The sequence below is a fragment of the Larus michahellis genome, chromosome 13, assembly GCF_964199755.1.
Source record: "Larus michahellis chromosome 13, bLarMic1.1, whole genome shotgun sequence".
NCBI classification, from domain to species: Eukaryota; Metazoa; Chordata; class Aves; order Charadriiformes; family Laridae; genus Larus; species Larus michahellis.
In genome coordinates, this window is record NC_133908.1 from 5,210,474 (window position 1) to 5,237,983 (window position 27,510).

The window sequence follows — 27,510 nt, forward strand, 5'->3', positions numbered from 1 at the left end:
CTTCATGTACAGGACCAAGTGAAATTTATATTTGACAGGACCAAATTACACCCACTTGAAAATTTAACAAGTTTTATCAGAGAGATATTGTCATTTCATTACATACCATTCTTCTTCTACAAACACAGAATTGACACGTACGTGCCAAATCCAGTGCCAGAAAACACAGAGGGTGAGCCTGTAATATTTCTGCAAGCCCAGGGATAACTAGGTTCAAAAGCTACTAGAAATCCCAAAAGAAACCAAAAAGATTATTTTTACTGGACAAAATGTTTGCCTTTTAAAAAATAAACTTATACATAAAGGCATCGAGATAACGTTACGCAGGAAAGTAAGTTCTCTCCTATTCAGAGGTCATCCATTCATTTGCAACGGTTTCCTAAATATACAACCGACACCTTCCCGTAGCAAAAGGACCCAAGATGACAACTTCTGCTCACATTTCCCTCGTAGTATAACATTCATTTTATTTCATTAACTCAAGTTCTACTCATTTAATGGGCATTGTACGCTAGACAAACTGGAACACATCAGAGCAGTTACACACACACACAAATAAGTTTTTACTTAGGTATTCATTAAATGTTACAGCAGAGTCAGATTAAATCTTCAACAACAGAACTTTAACCCAGAGAGAAGTCCAACCCAGCACTGCCAGGAGCAGCCACATCAGATTTTTCAGGTGTTATTAAATATCATGACACTTCCAGCCACGTGGATAGAAAGGAAAACTCATAAATACAAGTCAGGTTAACTTCTATTTTTTCCATCCTTAAACAGAACTGCTTTGAAAAGTGCAAATGGACACTTTTGTATGAATCCTGAAGCTCACTGAAACAACAGTCTCTAATTTTTACATTAACTTAAAATAATTTCCCTAAGGATTCGGGAATTAACAGCTCAATACTTTCAGGAAAAATACAGAACTGCTGGGCTTGATAGGGATGTCCGTGTACCAGCAGGCTCAGAATGACTTAATATATGCCTGGCATCTAGGAGCTACTATAAAACAAACATTATGTGCTTTTGAAGACATGCTGCTGATGCTATAGTAGAGGACTCGACTTTCCAGGAAATTTTACATGCTGGAAGCCTAAACGCTGATGCTTCAGCATTTATTTCAATTCACATTTTCATGTAATATATGTAGTAAATAACAAAATACAAATTAAAGTGAGTGACCAGATTTAGACATTTCAAAAAACCAAAATAGTCTTTTCAATTCAGTAACAGTCTCCTGCTATCATAATGCATACAAGCAAAATCCATGTGGAGAGGAGCAATCTCTTATTAGACCAGCTAATATACAACTGCAGAGACACAAGCTTTTCAATACATAAACACGAGAGCTTTTGAAATCCTCAAGGGGTACATAAACCACCTACTTATCAGTTAGTTAAAAAAATTGCCTCTCACCACAAATATATTTACCATCACATCAACAATATTAGAAATTTGGTAACTAACTAAAATTTGAAAATCTTGTTTTCCTGCTTGAGAAGAGACAAAGAAGTGTAGAGCTAGAGATACTCAAAAGGAATTAAGAAAATGAAAAAGGAATGTCACAGTTCTCTAAGCAACACCTGGAAAATGTTAAGGGGGAAAAAAATACCCCTCAGCTGCAAATGCAATTTTTTAGCAATCAATATTGCTGAAATTTGGAATTTCAAAACACCTTAGTGTATTTGCATAAGACTTTTGTTCCCGCCACTCCGGTTTCAAACTAGGCAGCTCGGATACATTTTTATACGGTATTCTATATAATCAAGGGGGTAAGACAGCTCATATAAAACAGAAGTCTAGTTCTCTACAAAGTTATTTCAGTTAAACACATTTAATTCACTTAATTTTCAGAACTTCCTAGAGGTTTTCCCCACACACACATACAGTGTCTATGGGAATGCCTTTAAACTATTATGCCTAAACATAAATTTTCTTCTCCAAATCCTATATTGTACCTGTAACATTTTTGTATTTTCTGAATCCAGAAAACTGTTTAACACTGATAGAGGACAATTTTCTACTAATCAACCTATCTCAATCAAAAAATATACTTTTTTTCCAGCCAGAATGCAAACACATAGAGTCTTAGAAACATCACAAAGGTATTTCGTATGTCCCCCATAACCATTCCTTCCTTTCTAATTTGGCACCCTTGCCCCGTTTCATCCTTCTTCTGGATTCCCATGCCTCAAAGCCATCTACAAAAATACTAGAGAGGCAAATCCTCCCAATATCCTCCAGTAATCCTCAGAGTTACTTTAAGCAACAGACCAGTCTGAAAATACCAGAGTCCCCAGGGAAGCCAGAGATTACATGTTGTTGTACTGCATTTATATTTCTGCTGATATTTCTTGCTCAGGAATAAAATGCTTTCCTGGAAAAGCTGTTGTAGTGAACATCCAGATGTTTAACCTTCCTAAAAATAACCAAGTTCACCCTTGGAACACTCTTAATCCCAGAGCAGCCTACAGGCAAAAGCACTCACATCAGAACTAGTGGAAGATAAACTCAACTCCAATAAAAGTTAAACTCCAAAAAACGTAGTAGCAAGATGATGAAGTTGACTCAAACCTATTAGCACTTCTGTTGATTGTTAGTCTAAGTATTACACATAAGCCACCTACTAAATTTAGACAGAATTCACATTCAGTTTGTCACTTTGCTTTGATTCCTTTAACTAAAAAATACATTCTATTTTGAGGCTATAATAATATTAAAATGCTATTTCACTTTCCCAGCATTATTCAGAATTGAATGTACAGAGTGATGAACAAAGTAAAACTGATAATTTAAAAATATCACTTAATCGTCCTTAATATTTTATTTGAAAACTATTTTTACATAAGAAGTAAAGTACAGTGGGGCTGTAGCTACCATAAATTTTAAGCTGTTTTTAAAACACTATTTCCTTACTGATTGTCTTTGGGGGACTTTTTAAGTTAAGATTTTATGCATGAGCAACTGCATCTTGTATTTTTGAAATACAAAAAGAGAAAATTACCTTAATCAATGTGTAAGTGATTAACTTTCATCAGCCATGCATAAAGTTACAATTCAAATACTACAATCAGAGACAGAAAAATAAATTAAATACATTTAATTCACAGATGTAAATTCCAAAAGTTTACAGAAACAAAGACACAGAATGCAGAAATGTGCTGCTGCTTCTGGATGTCCAAAAAGTAATTTTAATATTTAAAGTTTATAAGTAACACCTAGCTGGAACAAACTCATTCTCTCTGTGCTAAATTATTAAGAAACAGAGAAATTAGCTCTGCTCAAATTCATCCCAAACTAGGATACAAGTACTAATACCTGCTCTACAGCCATTTAACTGTCACTTTTGCATAGCTGCTAGTGTGTAAAAGTATCAAAAGCCTCTGGTTGAGAAACAGGAAGGAGCTCTGGAATTTATCTCAATTAAATATTATTCTTCCCTAGGTTCCAAGAGTGAAGATCCAAGTGACTGCTTGCGACTTACAGCAGAGATCTCGGATTGTCCAGACCGGATTTTTGCCCAGCCCAGCAAACGAAGGCTGGAAGGATGCTGCCCAACGGATGGACTAAAGCATGGCTAGAGGAGCTTCTCCAGGCACAGGCACAAACCACAGCTAAAGTCCCATGTCACTGTGTCTGGAAAAACGCACACACACGCAAAAGACTTTCCCTTTAGGCTTCTCTCTATCACTCTGGGAACCAGCAGACACTGACAACAAGGCATAAACTGCTCTAACACTTTACAGGAAGCAAAGCGCAGGATGAAGCAGTTAAAAATCAAAACAGAAGAAAGTTTAAGACATTTTTCCTGCCTGTTTTGTTGCCTGTATTTTAATTTTAAGAGAATTCTAAATCAAGGAATCTGAAATGCAAGAAAAAACAAAAAGATTACATAAAAGGAACAAAGCTGGGCAACATCTTAATGCGAGAAAGTGACACAAAAGTGATAGATGTGATTTCCGGATGAAAAGCTGAAGATAACTTTTCTTCATTCAGGACTTAACACCAGTTTGTTCAAATGTTTTCCTCTAATCTCTCCAGAAATTACTGTAACAGCACAACTCTTGGAAAGCACATTTTCAACACCAAACTAGTTGCAAAAATCCTGAACATACACAGAGCCCCACTCATGGCACACACCTTATGGCAAAGGCTCACATTTACTTGTGACACTGCAGGGGATGCTCAGGAGACTGCATTCGTGCAAGCTGCAGTGAAGTTTTCAGACAGCAATTAGGACTTGCTGACACCTCAGTAGATGAACAGGACACCTGCCTTTTTTTCAACTGTCGGGCTCTCTACAAATCTGTTTGGAGATGTTCAGTCAAATGCTGTTGTAGCAAATGGATACAGAGGTTACTCGGGTCCTCCCACTCAGGGCATGTGAAGCATTTCTTTGACAAGACCATGCTCCCTGCGCAGTCAGGGCAGAGGGACACGCTTCTGCCAAGGGCTTGCAATTATCCTCTGTTCTCTCTATTCAGTTCAGGTCCTAAATTTGGAGTTTAAAATTAAGATGATGGGAATAATCACCCCATAATTTCTGAAGCAGATATGAGTAAGAATCCAATAATCTACATAAATTTGGTTTAATAGTTGGTATTTTCTTTCTCTGATGAATAACTTATTGTGAAGGTAAGAAACATATGGATTGACACAGGTATGATTTTGGAAAACTACATACAAAACACGTATACAATCCAAAATAGTTTTCACCCAATTTAGCTCATGATGAAGCCAGTCTTCATTCTTTCCTCTTTCGACAGCTCTCACTTATTATGTTCACCTAAGCAACCCCGTGGGAAACCACAGACATTACCAAATATTAGGAACTCTGTGGAAGGCAATGCTGGATTTGGTCAGGAATGTGATGACAAAGAGTTTGCTCTAGCTTTCTTTCATGTTTTAGAAAGCCAATTTGCTTTTCAATTCCTTTTAGGGGGAGAATGACATAGATTCCAGAGATGTAATCATCTATATGAAATCTTGTTTCACAAAACAGAAAGTACAAGCCACAATGTCTGCTCCCCTGAGAATGACAGAGGATAAATATCTAATCATATAGGTCCTTGACAAAGGCAAACAAGTATCTTTTATTAAGAAGAAAGACTAGAAAAGCACTTTCAATTTTAACATTAGGCATCTTATTTTCTCCTGCAGCACGTGTGCAATGGGCAGCACTACCCATTTACAGACACGGTGCAGTATGAACTACCATAATGGAGACATCTTTCACTCCAATGTCATCAGCAATGTTGATGATTTTCATCTTTTTATATCAAACAAGAATTACTAATAACTTTTTCTGAAGACAGGAAAGAGCATACAAATTATCCACCACAATTCAGACAAGACTGAATTGAATGCCTATTACCTATAACAGGAGGAAAAGAAAAGAGGCGAAAGTAGCATATCTGCCTCGTGATGTGCAGTCACAATGTACCACAGAACCATCACTAGTTTCAGAGTCTCCAGGATTAGATGTGAACAACAAAGACACTACCATCAGTTTTCTTCAGTGATGATACTTCCCAGATGTTTAACACATACCTCAATTAGGCTCCTAATTTCCCTTTGAACTCCAACCAGCACTAAAATAGTCTTCTGGATTCATTACCTACTTCCCAGACTTTGCAACAGCTTCCCATTCATCTCACAATTACAAAGATGGTTCCTTTTGCTTTCTGAGACCGGTGTGAGAAACTCTGCTAAGCACGAAACTGCCAGTCACCAGTTACTTGGGGACCTCGCGGCCTCCTCAGTTTCAGGCCCTCCATACTAAACAGAAGGGTGTCTCTGAATGTGCTTCTCTCTGTTGGAACACAAATCTCATTCGGGGCACAGTGCTTCTCCTAAACACATCCCTCCATATGCTCCAGACAAAATAAGGCTCTTTGAAATCCGTGTCTCTTCCCTTCTACCTTCAGTAGATAGGTACCACACAGCAGAAGGCTATAGATTCTCATTTCTAAACTGTGAGCTACCTTAGCAATAACTGTGCTATAAATTTATAAGACAGATAAATTATGAGCATAAGTAGGCCATATTTTTTCTCTGCCCATCTTTCTGTGTGATTCTAACAGCGTCTTAATTAGCAGCATGAATTATTTGCCATGGTAATAGGGAAATAATCAAAGCACAGAATAATGATCTCCCTGAAAGTTCAAATGGAAGACATTGGCTAGAGACACACCACCTGAGGCATTATTAGCAAGAAACAAAAAAATAAGTATCTCTACCATGTGCAGGCCCAGACTACTGCACAAGTGAAAAATTCCTTTACAAAACACAATACAGCTACGTGAATGCCACGATCCTCCTCACAGCGAGCTATGAGAAATGTAAGCAACTGAGCCTGGAAATGCCCTAGCACATCCACGACAGTTACCTAATTTAGTGTTCAGACAATTGACACAGGCAAGCTGTAGCAAAACAGTACTGTCTGCAGCATTTGATTGCAGGCTTCTGATGCCATGGCATAAGCCATTCAGTAGAGATTATTTTCTTTCAAGAAGTTAAACAATTATGAATTCCCAAAACAACAACAAAAAAAACCCCAGTCCAAGCGAATGCCCCAAAGTATAGAAGCTCATCCTAAAGTTTGTGTATACATGTTATTTAGTTTAAAATAAACTTAATTTTAGTGCTTCTAGCGTTAATCATTTTTTCTCCAGAACAGTGTGGAATAATCAAGTGACACTACAAAAGACAGCTGAAGTTTCTGGCGTCTTAAAACAGAGGATGTTCTATAACGCAGAAATATTTCTCTTTATAATTAGCAAATAAACCAAACAATCTGAAGTGTCTGAATAAACAAATAAGCCAGAAAAAGCATCACAGAATTGCCCAGAGCTAACTGTCCGTACAAACAAGTTTAATGACTACTTACATGGAATTTCTTTTTAAGGAGAGTCCTTTAACAGTTAATATCGGGGGGATTTTTTGCTAATACTGTAATATGCTAATGTAATAGCTAATGCTGCTAATCTGTAACACTGCTTGTATTTTCCAAGAGACAAGCACTTTACGGTAACGAGTCCGAGAAGTGATATAAGAGAAATATTTTCATCAACTCCAGCATACGCAACGCAAAGCTGCTACTTAGACAAAACGCCATATTAACAGCTACACCCCAGGCTGACCAGAAGACCCAGATTCAGGAGCACATACCAGCTCTTAACTCCCACTTCAACTACAGAGATGGAATATGTCTTAGTGTGAAAATTACACTTGGTACAGAACAAAATGACTTGTTAGGAAGCAAAACAGGTAACTGATTACCTTGCCATTAAACTCTGCCAAGATCACGGACTTCCAATTCTCTCTCACTGTCATGAAAACAGCACCATGAATCTTAAATCCGACCAATGCAGCTACATATAGACTTTCTCAGCCACTCTCTTCCTATTTTCTACTTATGAGAGTTTTTGTAGCGTTCCAGTGGGGAAAGCACAGCTTGGCTAGGCAACAAGGAGGTTTTGTAGCTGATCTAAAACAGGGCAACACCTTAAGAGGAATCGGGAACTACACCAGTAATGACGTGGCAGCAGAAATACAACACGTTTCTTGAACCTTACCCAGCACATCTTCCATTTACAGGATCTTCCCTCTTGCGGAGCGAGGAACCCAACACAGGCTAGTTGCTTCCCTAACTGCAAAATCCAAAGCAAGTTCTGGTACATCTCTGGTCCATTTATACCATAATAAAACAATTCGAAAAAAGATTACTTTTGTGATGAAAATTGCAAATGGTATTAAAGAGTTGTGTAGGATTTTTATTACCATTTGGCCTTATGTTCCCCACTTGCCTTGTATCAGAAACAGGGTGGGTATGTTTAGTAACACAAAATTTAAAAGAAAAAAAAAGGCAGGAAAAAAGAGAAAAGAAAAAAAGGAGGGGAAGCTTAATTACAAACGTGCTAAAAATTTAACTGAGGAGCCCCCCCATCATCAAGAAAACATCCACTTAGCATTGATTTCTAAAAAACCTCTCGACATATTATATACCCAAGACACTTTTAGTTACAAAACATCTACTACTCAAAGCAAACTTTGTTACCAAAATAAGAGCACTATGAATTTCTATTAGTTGGGCATTTTGCAGAGTCACTGTCTTCAGGTGCCCACAACCTTAAGAAAATCTAAATACTCACTTGATTTTACAGCATTGAATAGTTTGCATGGAAAAAACATGGGACATCACTCCCCTGATAAGGCACCATACTTTCTAATAATCACGAATTCACATCATTCCTACAACTATTTTTAAATTATTTCCTTTGTTCCTCTCTCTTGCACAAATTGCCAGCAAAAGAATTAATACGCCAGAGAAATGGAGGATAAGTTGTATCCCTTCAGATGATTAGGGGCATTAAGCAGTGTCTGGAGGGGTCAGGAGATTCTGTTATCTCATTTCAACAAACAGGTTTAAATTTTGAAATACTATTGCACTGTAGCCTTTCCAAATTAGTCATGTAGATCCTGGTAATAAACTGCCATGGAGTTCTGGAACCCTGTTCATCCAAAGCTATCCGTTTCCTATGCAGTACCAATATAATAGGATATTCAACAGCAAGTTTCCTAATAGCACGGAAAACTTCCATTACAAAAAGCTTCCAATAGTTAAACTACAAACAGTAAATTCAAGGCTATTATTAGTAACAAGGGATAATAAATTTTCACACTTTACCATGATGAACAGAAATTATATTAGTGTTTTCCAAAACTGATGCGTAAGTTATTTGAACAAGGTTCCAGACAATTGTCTTTAACATAAGAAAACACAGCCTGTCTTCTAGTAATGCAATTCAGCCTCACCCCAGACACTGTCAGTCATCCAAGTCCAGAAATGGCATCCTTCCAAATAAGGTAGTTCAAGATAAATACTCTATACGACTAACAGCTCAACTTCACCTTTCTCCTCTTACAGTGATATTACCCAAACATCCAACATCCTCTGAAGATCCAGGTCTAAGTTCATCTAATGTGCAACTGAGCCAACGTGCATCATCCTGGCCATATTTATCAACATTTAATCATATGCAGAATATTACGGTTGTCATGGTGCCAGCAAGCAGCTAAAAATGGGCAATGACAAAAGAAAACAGATTAATTATGTGGCAGAAAGAGAGGACTCTCAGGACGTGCAGGGAAATTTCTGTACATCTTGTTAGCCTGCAATATTCTGCAAAGGGCAGAGCCCCACACCGACGCTGCTGGGCTGAGACCGTCCTTCAGCCCCTTCAGCAAGGGCAGACTTTGCATGGCCACAGTGGCCAGACGCCTGCAGAGGTGTCTTAATCGTGTGACCTGAAGTGACTGCTCAGTTTGCTACACCAAGAGCTAAGCAGGCAGTCCTCAGCTGAAAAGCACAAATAATCCAGTGCTACAGCCAGGACAAGCTGTCTTGCCTCTGAGGACCTAATAACCAACCTCACCTTGTAAATCTTACTGTAAAGCACTGTAAGACAAATATGTAATCATTTTGGCAGCTTTGCCTGGACAGGAAGCACCACACTGAGCAAAAAGAATACCTAAATATACAAGACAATAAATCTTAACAAATCTGCGATCTGACTTCTTATGGGATGCGGAGTCAGGTAACCAACTAAAACAGAAAGTTCAGACCAGAGTGTGAGAACTACCTCCATATGAAGCAACACAGAGAAGAACACACAGAAGAAATACAGCAGGTTTCCTAACAAGCATACAAAGGAATACCACTACTCGATGATAGATTTGATCTCATCCAGGAGCCAAAACGAGATGATGAAGTTGGTCCTCTTCTATATGTACAGCTTCATTCAAGACACATACGTTACACTGGAGGGTCCATCCTGAGTGGCCTAACTCGCTCTCAAAGTATTACTGAAAAACATTCAATGCATTTACCTGTTTTACCTATTTTCCTCATGACCAGCTCCATCCTTTATCACCAGGCGCTCACTCTAGCCCTGCTCCTCGTCTTGCATGGGCATCCCGAGGCTGTAATTAAAGCTTCACGCCAGGACAGCAAACTGCCCCAGATCACTATAAATTCTGTACCCAGTTCTGGACTTTGTGACTGTCAACACATCCAGACCCAGCAGTGCAGATATTGTGCTGCTAACCTTCTTCTAGTTATCTACAGTATAACACTCACTGGAGCCAAGGCCTAATAAAATAGGTGTTGATTCACATTCATAAGGTTTCTTTCTGTTCGTGATAGAGCTGATCAAGCAGAGCAGAGCTCTAATGGCAGAACATGCTGCAAATCCCACCTCTTTGGTAAGTCACTGCCTCCTCGTAAAGGAAATGCAACAGTGATTCAGAGACCAAATACTTAAATTACAAATATGCAGAATATCTTGATTCTCTCCAGTATTTTTTTTAAGATATCAAAATGTAGTAGTCTCTCTAACCAGAAAAAAGTTTGTTTTTATCACAGAAGTCAGAAAAGAGGATGTTATCTCATCTATATTGACTCTACTGTTGACTTAAAAAACCAAAACAAAACCACACCTCATACCTTTGACATTTAGGCCAGTTTTTTATTGATTATGTACTTGGAAATCCAAACTCCTTTTAGCAATTTATTCAGAAGTCAGATCAAAAAATAAAACTAACGACTAATAGTTTAATCAAAGTGTTTAATGATCACGCCTTACAATCAGCAAGCCAAAACCAAAGTCAATTTGATCAATATGACCTTGTCATAAAGAAAGAGCAGCTCTGAGTGCTGTTGATGGCTGACTTACCCACACAGTACAGGATTATGATACATACTTTATCATAGATAAAGAATGAGTTAACACCATCAGCATCAAACTATGAATCTTCAGTGACAATGCTGAAAATACATTCCTGTATGAGTTGAAACTATAGAGCAGCCAGTCTGGCCAAAGTTAAGCAGCTTTCATTGTGCCGGCTCTGTATCAAGACAAAATAATGTTGTCAGATGACAGCTGGTGAGATTCTGAAGCGAACGTGACTATTCACAACTGCAAAAAGTGAAGAGAGGGGATGCAGCTGGCATGAAAATACAAAATACAGCCCACCAGAACTGGCATCCTGTTTTTGCTACCTCTGATTAAGAGAGAGACAAACTCAAACAAAAGATCTTGACAGTAACAAACATGGCCACTGTACAGATAAACACACCACGTACATGAGAGATGCTGTCTTGTGACAGATTGGACAGCCTGGTCTCTGCCTTACACCTGCGTGCAAGAGAAGCAGGGTATATTCATACACTTGAGTGTCAGGCTTAGGGTAGCAGTTTCAGTTCCAGGTGCAAAAAGCAGGCAGAAGAACAGATGGAGGCTATTTTCAACAAATTCTAGCCCAAATATCTAAAAACCTTTGTTTGTGACAACAACAAAAAGTAGGAACATTCTTTAGAGAGGGTGCTTTGGGATTCTTATGAAACTTGTTCCAGTAAAGCACCCTGCAGAGAAGTACTTCTGGTTTATGGCAGACTTTTTTCATCTTTTGATTTAGCTGTAAGGTAGCTCTTTTTTATGTTCTATCTTTAAAAACATTAAAAAATAAAGAGAAAGATAACTAGCTGGAAAACTAACATTGGGGTTCTTGTAAGGCACTTGAGTATGATAAAGAGGTTCTTTCTGTTCTGTACCATCTGTAACTGCTTACAGCTGCATCTGCTTTAGAAGTAGTCAAGTTAGCAGAAAATTAAAAAAAAAGAAAAAAGTCCAGTTCTTCACTATTTAGCTTTAAAGTTTCCTTTTTCAAGAGAAAAAAATCCCAGCTCTTTAAACTATTTTCAACACAAAGCTTAATTGGATTCTACTCTTCATCTTCAAAACCCTGCAGAGATCATAATAACCCCCACGAGAGCTTTTAGCCCTTTGTGATAACTTCTCAGAGCAGCGATTCAGGTGACGGTATAGGATCAGCCACCTCAAGAAGAGTTCACAGGGCGGATAATCCTTCCTCCAGCAAACAGACCATCAATCTAAAAAGGACCAGAATGACCTTGCACCATCAAACCTAGAAAGCAAGACACAGCCGTACCTCACCTCACATGCAGGTTACAGAAATCAATACAACCCAGCTCTGTTTGCCTCCTGCTATTTCACCAACCTCACCTTTAGCTAACAGTCACCTGGCAAATGGACTTCCCATTGACTAAATAAGTCGAAGTCACAGTACGCCTACTTTATCTTGCCAAATGGGTCTGACACAGATGATGGAAAGATGAATCACAAGTGTAGCCTTGACAGTGGTAAATTTATACTAGTAAAAACAGTCCTTTGTATAACAACACACCATTGAGCTTTGGTCTCATACGCCCAACGTATCTGTACCAACAGCTGGTTGATCCTAATTACAATGATTATTCAGAATTCATTGTTGAGTTTCTACCCACTACAAAAGTTTTCATATAAATTTAAATCACATTTTAAATTGGAGCTGGCTATCCAACAGAAGAAGGGATGGCAGATTGCTAAGTGCCACAGCCACCAGCGCTACCAGTGCAGCAGAGCGAGCCATAACTCAGCTGCTGTGTTCACCTCTGTCCTGGCCATGGCACTGCCGCGGAGCTCAAACGTTTTGTAACGCTCGCCCTTGCCCGAGCTATGCTATCTCAAGGGGAGTAAACTGAATTTATTAATCCAAGTAACTACTGAAATTAAAATAAACCCTGAGGGCATACACTTGCTACTAGCTTAACCTGTGTGGAGAAACCCCCTGCAAAACTATCTGTGCCCCACTGCTACAGACAGATGCACCAAATGTACACACTGAGACCACCTGAATCTCGGCTGCACCACAAACCCAGCTGTACGGGGCTTTTGCTAATCCAGCATGAAGTTGCTATTTGCAGTCCCACTGACAGGAGAAAGTGGCATAAGCAGAGAGGTCCCCAACTTTTCTGATTCAGTGGAGCACTATCAAGTCTTAACATTTCTATTGATTTACGTAAAATTCTGACAAACTTTCAAAGTTATTTAAAATTATGTATCATTGCAAATTTACTAGAAGTTATCTTCTGCCTAGTTATCAGATGAACAAAAGGACTTTTCAAAGATACCTCTGTTTAAAAACAGCACAGTCCGTAGGAATGAAGAAGTAAATTTGGGCTTTCGAGACAGAAAGTGGCAAGCAGAAAAGCATTGACCAGGTAGAACTAATTGATAACACCAGAGGACTGGAGGGGGCTGAGCTTTAAAAATCCAACAGTTCACACTGTGCAGCATTTTTTTTGTCTTTTAGCAGCTGGACGGAATCTGGATTCAAGCCTATTCCTCAGGTAAGCTTGCCAACTCATGCCTAAAGTTAAGAGATTCTATGTATGGACAGAGGGTGGGACCCCCCGGGTCTCCTCCGGCTTCCCCCACACTACCTCTGTCGTGGAGACGCCTGCAGAAATATGGCTAAGGCGTAAAAATGGAAGAGAATCATTTCACAGTCTTCAGCTGCATACCCGAGCTGCATGGGAAAATACTTTCTTGGGTCAAAAGCCTATGAACTAGCTACAGGAAGTAAAGGAAGAATATCCAAACACGACAATACAGAAGAAAATACTGTTTTCAGAAGGAAGAAGAAGAGAAGAAATGAGAGTCAAACACCATCATTTTCCTTTCAGATTCCACTAGTTAGGGAAAATGCTACCATATATAAACTGTAAGATATGATTATATCTGTCCAACTTCTTTGCGGGCAACTTCAGTAACAAGGGAGGCATCTTAAACACAAGATAGTGCAATAAAGAATAATTTTCTTCGTGCATTCTCCTCTACTTTAGGACACCGACAGTGATGATTTTAAAGAACTTCTGTCCCAACAGCCTGAAAAAAAAAGTCACTCCATCCTTAAACCCTGTCCCCACACAAGCAAAGTATAAGGATAGTCTTATTTAATATATTTATTTTGAATACTTGGTGTCGTAGGATATTAACAACATTCCAGTTTAATTGCTTATTTATCAGTTACAGAATATCTTTCCAAAAAGTCAGTAGAACATTCTGATTTTCTGACAGCCCTGTCTATACCATGGCACTTAATGTGACATACAGATATGGAGGCTATCCAAGTGCATCAGGGACCTGAGGCTTAGACCTGGCCCTAGAAAGAAACACTCAACAGAATCTAATAATGAAGATGACAGCACAGCAGCTACACAATTAATCGGTTCCGGGATAACGTCATCATGGTGGTCCTAGTGGACAAAGACACACTTAATGCACCATGAGAGCTGAGTTTCTGTAGGGATGGCCCATGAGAGGAGAACCCTGGTCTGACCGGTCAGAGTATTTCAAGCACATACACCACTTGTAAAAGATGTAAGAGAAAAGATCATCAACATTAGCATCCTTGGAAGAATTAAAGAGGGAGAAAGGGGATCAGGAAGGGTTGCAATGATACATATGCTCCATTAATCTTATTAAATCATCACCTTTCAAAGGCAGTTTTATGCCTGGATCCAGTTCAGCTAGCACACTAGCTTGTGTTTCACTCCACTCAACCCACATAACTGGCTAAATCGTTTCAAATTTTAATCTTAATCAGTTACACTGAAGCAATGCAGCACCAAAAAGAAAATGTGCACACTGATTTTTTTCTACCAATTTCAGCCTTGGTTCTTCCTGGAAACTTAACTCAGATGTCACCAGAATCAAATCAGACTGTTTGACTAAATGGCTTGTGTCAATTATTTGCTTTTAGAGTATATTATAATGCTTAGAGTCATCATAAAATGTCAAAGGGCAATAAAGATGGTGGCACTTCCGCCAGAGATGTTGATACCTCACATTACCGCAATAATGAGATAAAATAGCTGAGATACTAAAAAAGACCAGAATCCATTTTGGTTTTCTTCCAAATTTTAGGAAATCAAAATAACTGCATTTTAAAAAGCATGACACATATTTCAAAGTACTTCTTGTAGGAAGGTTTCATAAGTACACATTTTTTGGCATTGTGTTACAGTGACAAACGATTAGTGACAGAGATTCCAGCATCTGAGTCTACTAATTAAAACTGTGGTATTCAACAAAACACATCTAATCTCAAAAGAAGTTAATATCCTGAATTAATTTGGCCTGTCTGGTGGTCCACGCATAATTCCTCAAATTCCAACAGCATCAGGTTGCTTAACTCATACCAAAATCCCAAAACGTACAAAATAAGCAATTACTGTACTGGATCACATCCTTCAGTAAAAGAAAGAGATGCACTCAGGTTCACCAAACCTGACCCACAACACAAGAAAAGGTAGTGACAATGGCAGATCCACATACCCAACGGCTCATTTACCTACGACACGGGAAATAATATTCAGGTTTTCTTTTGTTTCTGGGAATTCAAACTTTCATCTCTAGAAAAGCAGCCTGAACTATCCCCACAGACTACAGCCCCTTCAGCCTTCTAAACTACATTTTCATCAAGGCAGGACGTTGAAGCCAGGTCCCTGCCAATCCTAAATGAGTATTTTGATCATTAATGCAGAAAGGCATGCCTGCTTCCTGGTGCAGCAAGTATTTACAGTACTCCATATGAAATGAAACAGATTTAAAAGGACACACAAAGCTCAGCCTCTGAACACCACATAGTTTGGTGATGAGAGCACTCCCCTGGAAGGTGAGATGCAAGGTCAGAAACCCTGGGGGATGGAACTGATCTCCTGTATCCTGGACAAGTTCTCTAATCACTGGGTAAAAAGCAAGGAATCGTTGACTTCCACTGCCACAATATCCCGAAAAGGCTAAAGGCAGAACTGATAGAAACCTTAATTAAAATGGGTATGGCACACTAGCACCAAGAAAACATTGACTTATGCTCTTCACTTTTAAATTTTTCTTAAAGATTTATTAATATGTTAGTAAATACAGCCCTGGCACTGAAGCAGGAAAAATGTTATCCCTTTGCTAATCAGCCATTATATATATGTACGCTCAAGCAACTGTAAACTTCAACTAATCCCATGCGCTTTGCCTTTTTTGTCTTTCAGTCCGGTGCTGTAGACTGAGTCCCTGCCTACATGACACACAGTCTGAGATGGCAAAAGCTAGAGGGAGGGTAACAAACAAGCGAAGCGAGACCGGTACTGAAAGACAAACCTATTAACTATAAACCTGATAGTCTCAAATTTACTGAGGTTTAAGTCACTTTTCTGATGCCAGATACTCACACATGTTTGTACAATGACATCCTTGTCCTCAGCAGGCTTCAAACAATCGTTAAAATGGAATGTGGCTGGTAATTTCAGTTCCTGAAAAATGTGGGATTAAAGGCCAAACTCCATGTTTGTATGCAAAGTTTTCACGAAAGATTTTAGACAGTACACACAACAGAATTCCATCTATATGCTTTGCAATCTGTTGTCTAAAGAGTGCAATACTTTGAAATTCAGGTGATTGATTTTTGTTTCTGTTGTAAACTGCCTACCATCCTCGAAACACCTTAAATAGTCAGTTAAGGTCTCTCAACCTAAACTAAGCAAAGCAAGTAAAAAATCTCGAACAAAAAAAAATTATTTTACTAGTACTCGACAAGTTCTGTCAACAAGTTACAGTTTCTCTAACTGCCTGCCCTCCCACATACACATCTAACCCAGCCACCTAGGACTTAAAAGCACTACCTCGGTCTTCTGGAAGAGACTGTATTTTAATTCATGGCAGTAGCATGTTAAACGCTTAAAGGCAATGAAAGCAAATTCTCAGACCTCTGAGTCTAGAAAGACTTTTAACACCAACCAATTTGAATTCTCCCAGAAGCAAAGATGTCATTGTACATTTACACTTATTCCAGAACCCAGTAGCTTTATTGATTACTCTGACACATCATTAGACTTAATTTCCACACCCTTTGCATTACGTAGAGAAGTTTCTAAATATATCACCATTTCACTCATCAACATTTGAAGGCTAATACAAGAATCATTCCACTGATTAAACTGTTTAAGAGGAAGTTCAGTCGTTTTTAAGATTAGTGACTCAATACAGCAGCTTCTTTTTTTGTTCTTAGCTCACCCTCCCAGTCTGTCTCCTAATCATCAACCTGACAGGACACGCACGAGCTACAATCCATATTACTCTTATACAATGCTCTGGGAAAGGAAAAATTAAAAATATCTTTGGTTTTGGTGTAGAAATCTCCTTCCTTCTCTCTTCACATATGAAGGAAGCTGTGAAAATCTTTTGTGCATTCAAAGGGCAAAAAAAGAACAAAGCAATCTCTATTGCCAGACTGGGCAACAGTAAGAAGGGAGGGGGTGTTACATCAGGCCTTGAAAAACACTAAACACCTACTAACTGAAGATAAACAAGATACGCACGCTGCTGTGCCCTCTAAATAGAATCCAGCGCAAAAATCTCACCACAAGCTGCTAGAAATTAAAGAAAGACCAAGTATTTCATGAAGTCATGATCTAGGTCCTGCTGCTTCCATATTCATCTGCTGTAATACTTCCAACAGCTCGGTGCCTGAAGATAAAATCCTGGGCAGTTACTAACCTCTTACTCACACATGCATACATTGGTGACGGGCAAACAGCTCTTCCCATACTTATTCCCTCCTCTGTTGTAGCAGCTTTTGTTACTACGTGGTCCCATTTCCTTCCTGGAGTACAGACAGGAAGCAAAGGGAAAACAGGTATTCCACAACCTCTTTCCTCTTCCAATCCATTCCACTTGCAGGAAATTAATTTCAGCTCTCATTTAATCTAGAAAATCACGAGCAACCTTGCGATGCAGCAGTCACGTTCCTCTGTGGCTGGCAGATTCGAGTAACAGCAGTATAATATATAGCTCTCATAACTTCCTTCTATTATTGCAGGTACTTGACAAAGAAAGTTTCTCTACTAACTACAGATAAACATTTTATTCAAACAGTCTTTTTTCAAAAACGTGCGTATCCTTTGAAAGAGTATTTCCATCTGGCACTTATCCCACGTTTCATATTAAAATTGTTTTTTCCAGGATGACAGTATTCAGTTTCACCAGCAAAATTCTCAGTAGATCCTCCTTTCAGGGATAACGCACATATCTGAACTACTGGGTCAGCAAGACTATTTAAGACATTAAAAAAGAGCTAAATAAAAGTACAGATGGCTGTAGATGTGGGGATTACTGAAGACAAAAAGAAGAAGAGGTTGTTGCAAGAAACAACTCAAGAATAGTGACAAAAGACAACCTACGTATTTAAAATTATGAAAGGGATGGAGAAAAAGCGTAAGTATGGTCTTATAATACCTTAATAAAATAATTGCAATCAATTTAATTTGGTAATTAAAAGAAAAATATGAACCCACCTTAAAATCTCAGATTCGTATTTTTTCAAAACAATAAATATAGCAAAATGAGAATTAGTTCTCATCTCTTCAAAATAACATTATTAACAGAGATGTCGAGCACTGAAAAAGCCCTATTTTGCTTATTTAGGAATGCTAATGTCCAGTAACCACAGCCTGCAAGTACATTCTTTACAAGGTATTTCTAACACATCTGAGACAATTTAAAAAACAAAACAAAACAAAAAAAAACAAAACCCCAAAATAAATCTTCATATTCATATCTTATGAAGCCACAGCGATTCTACCATGCGTGATGATAGTTATGCACAAAAAGAGGCATAATCAGGCCTTACGCTCCTGGACAAAGGGAAGCTCTACTGGGCCCAGGAACCAATTTCCACCTATACAAAGACAGGCACGTGAAAGGATTTTTCTTAATGTCAAATTACGTACTTTCAGATGTCAAATAAGGTATCCGCACAGCAGCTTGACACTACAACAACCAACACAGAAAGCACTTGTGCTGAGAAAGCCTTTGCAACACAGAAAAAGGATCGGGTCCAGCAAACAGACAGGATGCGATCTCCCAACTTCAAAACTGTACGACTGCACTAATTACTGGACACAATTCTGTACAACTCTTCTGCACAGAAGTACCAGTTTCCTCAGTGGACAACATGCGCATTTTTCCTAAAAGCGCTAAAGCACTAGCCAATTTTATACTGAGCTGCATTACCATAATTAAAAATAAACAAATGTAAGATTGTTGCTAGAAGTGTAAGTAATTAAACATGCATCTGCAGAGAAGAGTTTCAAGTTATAGAACAGGACTCTAGTCTGAAATCAGATTTTTGCTCTTTCCATAGCTCCCACACCATGCTGATCACGGCCCAAAATGTGAAGTGACAGAAACCTCAAAAACATGAGGACACATTAGTGAATAGAGACACAAAATTCCAGTGTTTTGAGAGGTAAGCCTCCTATCCTTGTTCTGTTACAAACGCAATACTCTAAGAAAGAACTACCATTCTTGTGATCCACCTAGCAAGCAGCGAAGAACAACTCAAATCCCAACTTCAGTCCCTTAAAATACACAACCTAAAGAAGAGTTAATCCTCCTCCCAGTCTCTGTTAAAAACCTTCCCTTTAGAATACTTCTATGGCAAAGACACTTCTGCAAAAAAGCAAGGGAGTTAAAGATCAAAACAATGTACAATTGACATTTCGCTTCATTTAAGTTTTCAAAGAAAGCTGACAAATCCCAGAGTAGTTTACAAATTTATAATTTCACTCTGCAGTTAAAACACACCAGGACCGTAGTTCACTAGACACATCTAATTGAACTACATTAAACTGCCTAAATCTGTACCAACATTCACTTACTGCAACAATACGTAGTAAATCCTTTAAGTCAAAGAAGCTGTCTTTTTGCTCTTGTTTTAAAGATCACTGCCTGAACTGAGCTCGTGAAACGAAATAAGCAAATGTATATTGGTTCTTGACAGAGAAGTGACAGAAGATGGGAGAAGGGGCTACCAAAGTCTCAACATGTGGCAAAACAGAAATCCCCACAAGTTTTGAAAAAGTAATGGGAAAGATTTCCAGAACCATTCAGACTAGGAACATTCTTGCATAGACAGGCCCTCTTCCACAATCAGCACACACCAAGGTCAAAAACTGAGATTTAACTCCTTTTTAAGTAAGGATATCATAACTTTTTTCAAAACAAATCTAGCAACTCTGGTTGATATCACTGGAGTGGGTTTAAAATGCAGTAAGAGCATCACAAATTGCTGCGGTGGTCAGGTCAATAGAGCTGATGCACGGGTAAATTATTTGAGATATTTTGGTTGTGATCCGTGACAATACAAAAAAAAAGCCAGAATTATATGAAGAAACTGAACCCTGTCTCTTTGATCCACTGCCAGCTAGGCCTGAGACAGTGTCAGGACGCAGAAAAAAATGCCCTCTACTTTCATTTGCTATACTTCATGTCTTCCCACAGGAACTGGTACTCTTCCTCCTCATTCTATTTCCTGTACACAGACCAAGGCTATTGTCACTAGGTGAAAACACACACACATGGCACTGACTGACCGGCCAGCCCGTGCTGACACAGATCTCCCTCTGGGCAGAGGGATTACCTGCAGCCTCACAGCCGGCACCGTCCCTCCCCCAGGCCCGGCGGATGGCCGGGTACCAGCCCCAGCCACGCAGAGATCCAGCTCACCTGAGGGGACCCCCGGGCCGGGGGAGGATGACAGCCACCCGCCTGCCCACAGCCATCCGGCTGTCGGCGGGGGGGATTCCTCACAGCCCAGCCACCCCCTCCCCTGGCCCGCACGGCGTCCCTCCTCCCTTCCCCCTAATCCCTCCTCCTCAGCCGCGCTGAAACCTCCGGCCACGGCCCCTCTGTCCCTTTATGCCCCAGCCCCCGCCGGCGGTCCCGCGGCCTCAGCTCCCCCCCACACCCGCACCCCCCTCCCCGCTCGCCCCCGGCCCGGCCGGAAGGAGGCCGGGTCGGAACATCCCCCGAGGCCGGCCCGGCCCGGCCCTCACCGGCGCCTCTCCCCCCCCACCCGCGGCCCGCAGCGCCGGCGCCCGGCCTCAGCCCCGCGGCTCACCAGGAGTAGGTCTGCTCCGCCATGGCTGCGGCTGGGCGGCCGGCCGGCTGGGCTGTGCGGGGCGGCCAGGCCTCGGGCTCCTCCTCCGCCTCCTCCTCCGCCTCCTCCTCCTCCGCCTCGCAGGCTCCGGGGCTCAGTGGCGGCCCCGCTGCGGCTCCCGGCCCAACATGGCGGCGGCTGTGAGGAGGGAGGGGAGCGAAGGGGGGGTCCCCGCCCGGGCGGAGAGGGGATGGCGGAGAGGGCGATGGTGGTGGCGGGGAGGGCGGAGGCTCAGCAGCCGCGAAGCAGCGCCGCGCTGGGGCGCCGGCAGGGCCTCATGGCCGGCGAGGCGGCGGCGGCAGCGGCGCGGGGCGGGGCGGGGGCGGGGAGGCGGCGGGCACCGGGCGGCCCAGGGCCAGGCCGCGCCGCGTCCCCGCGCTCGCGCACGCCGGGGGCGGGGCCGGGCGGCGCGCGGGGTCACGTGCCCACAACAGCCTCACGTGCCTGACGCTGCCGGCCGCGCGCAGGCGCTCTGAGCGGGGGAGGCGGTGGCGGGGTGCTGGTTGTCGGGCCCGGACGCGCCTCGCCCCGCTGCTCAGGCGTGGGCGGGTGGGTTCGGTGCGGCGCCCCGCCGGCGTGGCCGGTGTCTGGAAGTGGTCTCCGGCGTGGGAGAACCGGAGCTTTTCTCCACCAGAAGAGCCGAGAGCGAGCTGCGGGTGGGCTGTGAGGGGCCGAGGGAGGGCGAGTGGGGCTGGGTCCTGAGCCACCGGCAGAGCCAGCCCGGTGCGGGTGCCGGCTGCGGGCCGGGTTCCCTCGGGAGGCCGGCGGGTGTTCCCCGGGTGTGGCACCGCCGCCGGGCTCCTGCCGTCCCGCAGGGGTACGTGACCGCGGATTGCTGCCGTGTGGGGCTTTTTCTGGAGGAGGGTTAGGTGGTAGATGCAGAGTTCAGGTAAGATAATTCATAAATCCCAGTGTTTAATTTAAATTCACAGTGTGCTTCTGGAGATATATCGATGTATCATTGAATTTGTTACCTTCTGAACAAAGCAAGTAAAATAAATAGGCTAAAATTCTCAATTTTATTTTTTTTTAAGGAAGGAAAGTAACATTTGAGATGCTTTGACCAAATAAAAATCCTGCGCTTCGTGTTCTCGCCAGCCCTGCGTCCAACCCCTGCGAGTCCCCGGCAGAGGAACTGGCAGCCGTCGGTGGCGGGGGCTCATCTCTCTCCGCCTGGTTTCCAAATCTTCGCTCCCGGATTACGTTTCTGCCTGATGCAGAACTAGTGTCACCGGAGTTACTCCACCTTGCGGAGCTCCGGGAAGTTGTGAGCCGTGGTCCAGGCTCGGGCGTTGCTCCTCTTGGTGTGAGAGGGAGAAGAGCCAGGTCTCTCTCACTGTCGGAGGTGGTGTAACTGCATTAGATAGAAGAACAATGCCCAGGTCTGGTGAAACTAGGTATTTGTTAAAAAACAAAAAGGTATGGAGAAATTCAATGTCTTAATATAATTTTGCTAAAATCTTCAAAAAGCTAATGGGATGTTGGGACATTCTCATTGCATCTACAGAGATGCCACATGCCTCTAAAATGGCATTTGGGCCCCACTCTGGTTTATTTCTATTAATGGATTGAATAAATTATTTCCATTTTGTCCATCTCATAATGAAGAAGAACTTAGGCTGGTGTGTAGTCACAACACAGGATTTAAAAGTAAGGAATGGCCGGTTTCTTCTCAGTTCTGTTACCAGTTTTCTGTAATCTTGGGTGGCTCAATTCGTCTCTGCCAGCTTGGTTCCTTCACCAGCGAAGAGGAAACTGCAGCGTGTTGCAGCCCCCCGATGTTTTGGGGCGCTGCAGAAGGATGATGCTGCATAGGCAGCGCAGACTGGATTGTCTTGGTGAAGGGAATGCCGGGATTCCCGTCCTTCCATTAAACCGCACTTTCGGTCAGGTGGTGCTGGACTTCGAAGGCTTCCCCCCGCCGTATGCCTGTATCTTTATTCTTTGAAAACGAGTGATTTGGGTTGTTGTCACACCTCAGCATCCAAATTCTCCATGCTTTTCACAGCGCTTTGGCCTTGTGGGCAGGAATGACCTTAGAGCTCCTGACACAATTAGCACTCTACCCACTTACTAAAGTCTGCTTGAGAATCAGATTTATCAACTATGAGGTGGAAACATTCAAAGTACTGTGACTGATGAGCTTACTGGGATCCCTGCTGGGGTCAGTCATGGCAGACAGGTGTACTGCAAGGATTACATGGTGAGTAATGCTAACGTTTCCTCTCATCCAGCTCAGGCTGGTTTACCTTGAAAAACTTTCTCCCATTTTGACCATATACCTCTTTGCCTTCAAACTTAGACCCCACACGCAGTGCTTGTGTCCACCTCGGTAGGTATAGAAAGCTTTGGTGGATATGATGCAAGGAGCGAGTCATGCTCAAAATCCTGGGCTATGGGGTACACAGCCTGGTCGATCCGGTCTGGTGCAAATTCTGGTGTTCCCACACATACATGTCCCCTGTGGGGAAAAAAAGGCTCAGGCTCGGGGCAGGACTTGTGCAATGGAAATGTTCCCTTCCTTTATTCCCCCTCAGCACAGCAGAAAAATCTACACTAATAATTAGAAAACAGACAAATAATTTGGAATCTTCAGTCCACTGTAGTGCAACCCCAGTGTCTCTGGGATGCCTGTCTATGCTACCCTTTTCTCCAATTATGATAGAGTAAATGCAAGTAGAAAAAAATCCTCTCCATCCTTTTGAATCAATGTGGAGAAAGATAAATCAGTGCTTCAGCCTTGTCTTGGTACTAAAGAGCCTTTCTTCATTTTTCTTTTTGCCCCCTGAGTAAAGGATGTAAAACTGATATCGGTGTCTACGAAACAATATCCCTGCTTTGAGTTCTTATTGGAATAGCTTCCAATTTCTCAGCCTTGCAAAATTTCCAGCACATTAATTTGGCACCAATGATTTATAGTTGATGAGCAATTAAAGTATAATTTTTTTCAGCATCTCAGGCTTTGTGACTAGCCTACAAAATTTCACAAGCTTGCTCTAGCTCTACAGGATAGAATCATAGAATCATAGAATTGTTGAGGTTGGAAGGGACCTTTAAGATCATCGAGTCCAACCTTTAGCCTACCCTGACAAGAGCCACTTCTAAACCATGTCCCTCAGTGCCCCATCTACTCTTTTTTTAAACACCTCCAGAGATGGTGAATCCACCACCTCCCTGGGCAACCTATTCCAATGTTTAATAACCCTTTCAGTGAAAAAATGTCTCCTAATATCTAATCTAAACCTCCCCTGACGTAACTTGAACCCGTTTCCCCTCGTCCTATCACTTGTCACCAGGGAGAAGAGGTCAGCCCCCATCTCTCTACAACCTCCTTTCAGGTAGTTGTAGAGGGCGATAAGGTCTCCCCTCAGCCTCCTCTTCTCCAGGCTAAACAACCCCAGCTCCCTCAGTCGTTCCTCATAAGGTTTGTCCTCCAGGCCCCTCACCAGCTTTGTAGCCCTTCTCTGGACACACTCCAACACCTCAATGTCCCTCTTGTAGCGAGGGGCCCAAAACTGAACGCAGTACTCGAGGTGGGGCCTCACCAGTGCCGAGTACAGGGGGATGATCACTTCCCTAGTCCGGCTCACCACACTATTCCTGATACAGGCCAGGATGCTGTTGGCCTTCTTGGCCACCTGGGCACACTGCTGGCTCATATTCAGCCGGCTGTCAACCAACACCCCCAGGTCCTTTTCTGCCGGGCTGCTTTCAAGCCACTCTGCCCCAATCCTGTAGCGCTGCATGGGGTTGTTGTGTCCCAAGTGCAGGACCCGGCACTTGGCCTTGTTGAACCTCATACCATTGGTCTCAGCCCATCGGTCCAGCCTGTCCAGATCCCTCTGCAGAGCCAACCTACCCTCAAGCAGATCAACACGCCCGCCCAGTTTAGTGTCATCTGCGAACTTACTGAGGGTGCATTCAATCCCTTCATCCAGATCATTGATAAAGATATTAAAGAGAACCGGCCCCAGCACCGAACCCTGGGGGACACCACTTGTGACTGGACACCAACTGGATTTAACTCCATTTACCACCACTCTCTGGGCACGGCCATCCAGCCAGTTTTTTACCCAGCGAAGAGTGCACCTGTCCAGGCCATGAGCAGCCAGTTTCTCCAGGAGAATGCTGTGGGAAACAGTGTCAAAAGCTTTGCAAAAATCCAAGTAGATAACAACCACAGCTTTTCCCTCATCCACTAAGTGGGTCACCTTATCATAGAAGGATATTAGGTTTGATAGGCATGACCTGCCCTTCACAAACCCATGCTGACTGGGCCTGATCACCCCGTTCTCCTGCATGTGCCGTGTAATGGCACTGAGGAGGATCTGCTCCATGACCTTCCCAGGCACCGAGGTCAGACTGACTGGCCTGTAGTTCCCCGGATCCTCCTTCCGGCCCTTCTTGTGGATGGGTGTCACATTTGCTAACCTCCAGTCAGCTGGGACCTCCCCGGTTGTCCAGGACTGCTCATAAATGATACCAAGTGGCCTGGCGAGCACCTCCGCCAGCTCTTTCAATACCCTTGGGTGGATCCCATCCGGCCCCATAGATTTGTGCACCTCCAGGTGCTGAAGCAGGTCCCTCACCATTTCCCTTTGGATTAGAGGGGCTTCATTCTGCTCCCCATCCCTGTCTTCTAGTTCAGGGGTCTGGGTGCTCAGGGAACAACTGGTCCTACTGCTGAAGACTGAGGCAAAGACTTCATTAAGTACCTCAGCCTTTTCCTCATCCTTGGTCACTATGTTGCCAGCCCCATCTACTAGAGGACAGAGATAATCCTTATTCCTCTTCCTATTGCTAATATATTTATAGAAGCTTTTTTTGTTGTCCTTGACAACAGAAGCCAGGTTTAGCTCCAGCTGGGCTTTAGCCCTCCTGATTTTTTCCCTACATAGCTTAACTACCTCTTTGTAGTCCTCTTGAGTGGCCTGCCCTTCCTTCCAGAGGCCATAGATCCTCTTTTTTTCCCTAAGTTGTAACACTAGCTCCCTGTTTAGCCAGGCCGGCCTTTTTCCCCGACGGCTTGTCTTCTGGCACATGGGGACAGCCTGCTCCTGCGCCTTTAAGACTTCCTTCTTGAAAATCATCCAGGCTTCCTGGGCTCCTTTGCCCTGGAGGACTGCCTCCCAGGGGACTTTGTCAACCAGGCTCCTGAAAAGCCCAAAGTCCGCCCTCCGGAAGTCCAAGGTAGCAGTTCTACTGACCCCTCTCCTTGCTTCTCGCAGAATTGAAAACTCTATCATTTCATGGTCACTGTTCCCAAGACAGCCTCCAACCTTCACATCCCCCACAAGACCTTCCCTATTTACAAACAACAGATCCAGCAGGGCACCTTCCCTAGTTGGCTCTCTCACTAGCTGTGTCAGGAAGTTATCCCCAGCACATTCCAGGAACCTTCTAGACTGTTCCCTCCCTGCTGTATTGTATTCCCAGCAGATGTCCGGCAAATTGAAGTCCCCCACGAGGACAAGAGCTCGCGATCTTGAGACTTCTCCCAGCCGTTTATAGAATATTTCATCTGCCTCCTCATCCTGATTGGGCGGTCTATAACAGACTCCTACTACGATATCCGCCTTGTTAGCCCTGCCCCTGATTCTTACCCATAAACACTCAACCCCATTATCACCATCATTAAGTTCAAAGCATTCGTAACACTCCTTAACATACAGGGCCACACCCCCGCCTCTCCTTGCTTGCCTATCCTTCCTGAAGAGCCTATAGGCATCCATGGCAGCACTATAGCTATGTGAGTCATCCCACCACGTTTCTGTGATGGCGACTACATCATAGTTTCCCTGCTGCACGATGGCCTCCAGCTCGTCCTGCTTATTCCCCATGCTGCGTGCATTAGTGTAGATGCACTTCAGTTGGGTTAATTGTCCTGCCACTTTCTTGGGGGGACAGTGGGGGGGGACAGATAGCAGTGGAACGAATTCACAGGAGAAATTTATTCCTCCTTGGAGACCCAGCATCTGCTCTTACTGCAAATTGGAGCACTGCTTGCATTCCCCAGACAATTTTCTCAGCATATCTTTTGTACAGCCTTTCTTTGGACCTACAAGAGAGCTTTACCCTGAATTTCAGTGACAGTTTACTCTGACATTACAAAGTCCTTCCAAAATACCTATTCTATCTGCAACCTTTGATGTAGAGTGATGCATTACTTAGACCTGTCAAGGTATTTCAAAACTAGCAGCAAACAAAAATAAGGTGTATTTTTCTCTTTTTATGTTTGGAAGGGTAGCTCCCAGAGGCAAGCGTGCTAGAGAAAAATCAGATGAAAGTACTGGCTACAAAGAGTCCTCACCTCCAAATTGCTTAAATGTCATAAGATGACATTTAGCTAACCAGTTGTGATTGTGCTATAATGGAGATGGAAAGAGAACCAGAGTAGCTTCACATAGACACTTCACCTTTCAGGAAAGGACATGACAGGTATAGTTGTCAACCTGCTTGGTTCTGGGAGGAACAAATAGCATGGAAATGAGCAGAAAGGGAAGGAAAAAAAAATAATCAAGAGATTCAGTTTTCACAGTATAGCTCAGAGCTACGCTAGACTGTTCTGCTTCAAAGATCCTTGTGGGATTCCCGTCGATAAAAAAAAATCAA

General features: G+C 42.6%; 1 protein-coding gene across 4 annotated transcripts in view; it reads right to left on the minus strand.

The window, feature by feature from the left end:
* SPPL3 (signal peptide peptidase like 3) overlaps positions 1-21,285 on the minus strand; it is a 59,994-nt gene extending 38,709 nt beyond the window's left edge. For 3 of the 4 annotated variants that reach the window (XM_074607068.1, XM_074607067.1, XM_074607066.1), the window contains exon 1: positions 20,860-21,278. In XM_074607068.1, coding sequence (XP_074463169.1) covers positions 20,860-20,882 — 23 coding nt within the window. In that variant the 5' untranslated portion in view covers positions 20,883-21,278. Of the gene's footprint in view, positions 1-20,859 lie in introns of all 4 variants that reach the window. The other variant, XM_074607069.1, reaches the window with a different exon arrangement.
* Between the last annotated feature and the right edge of the window lie 6,225 nt (positions 21,286-27,510).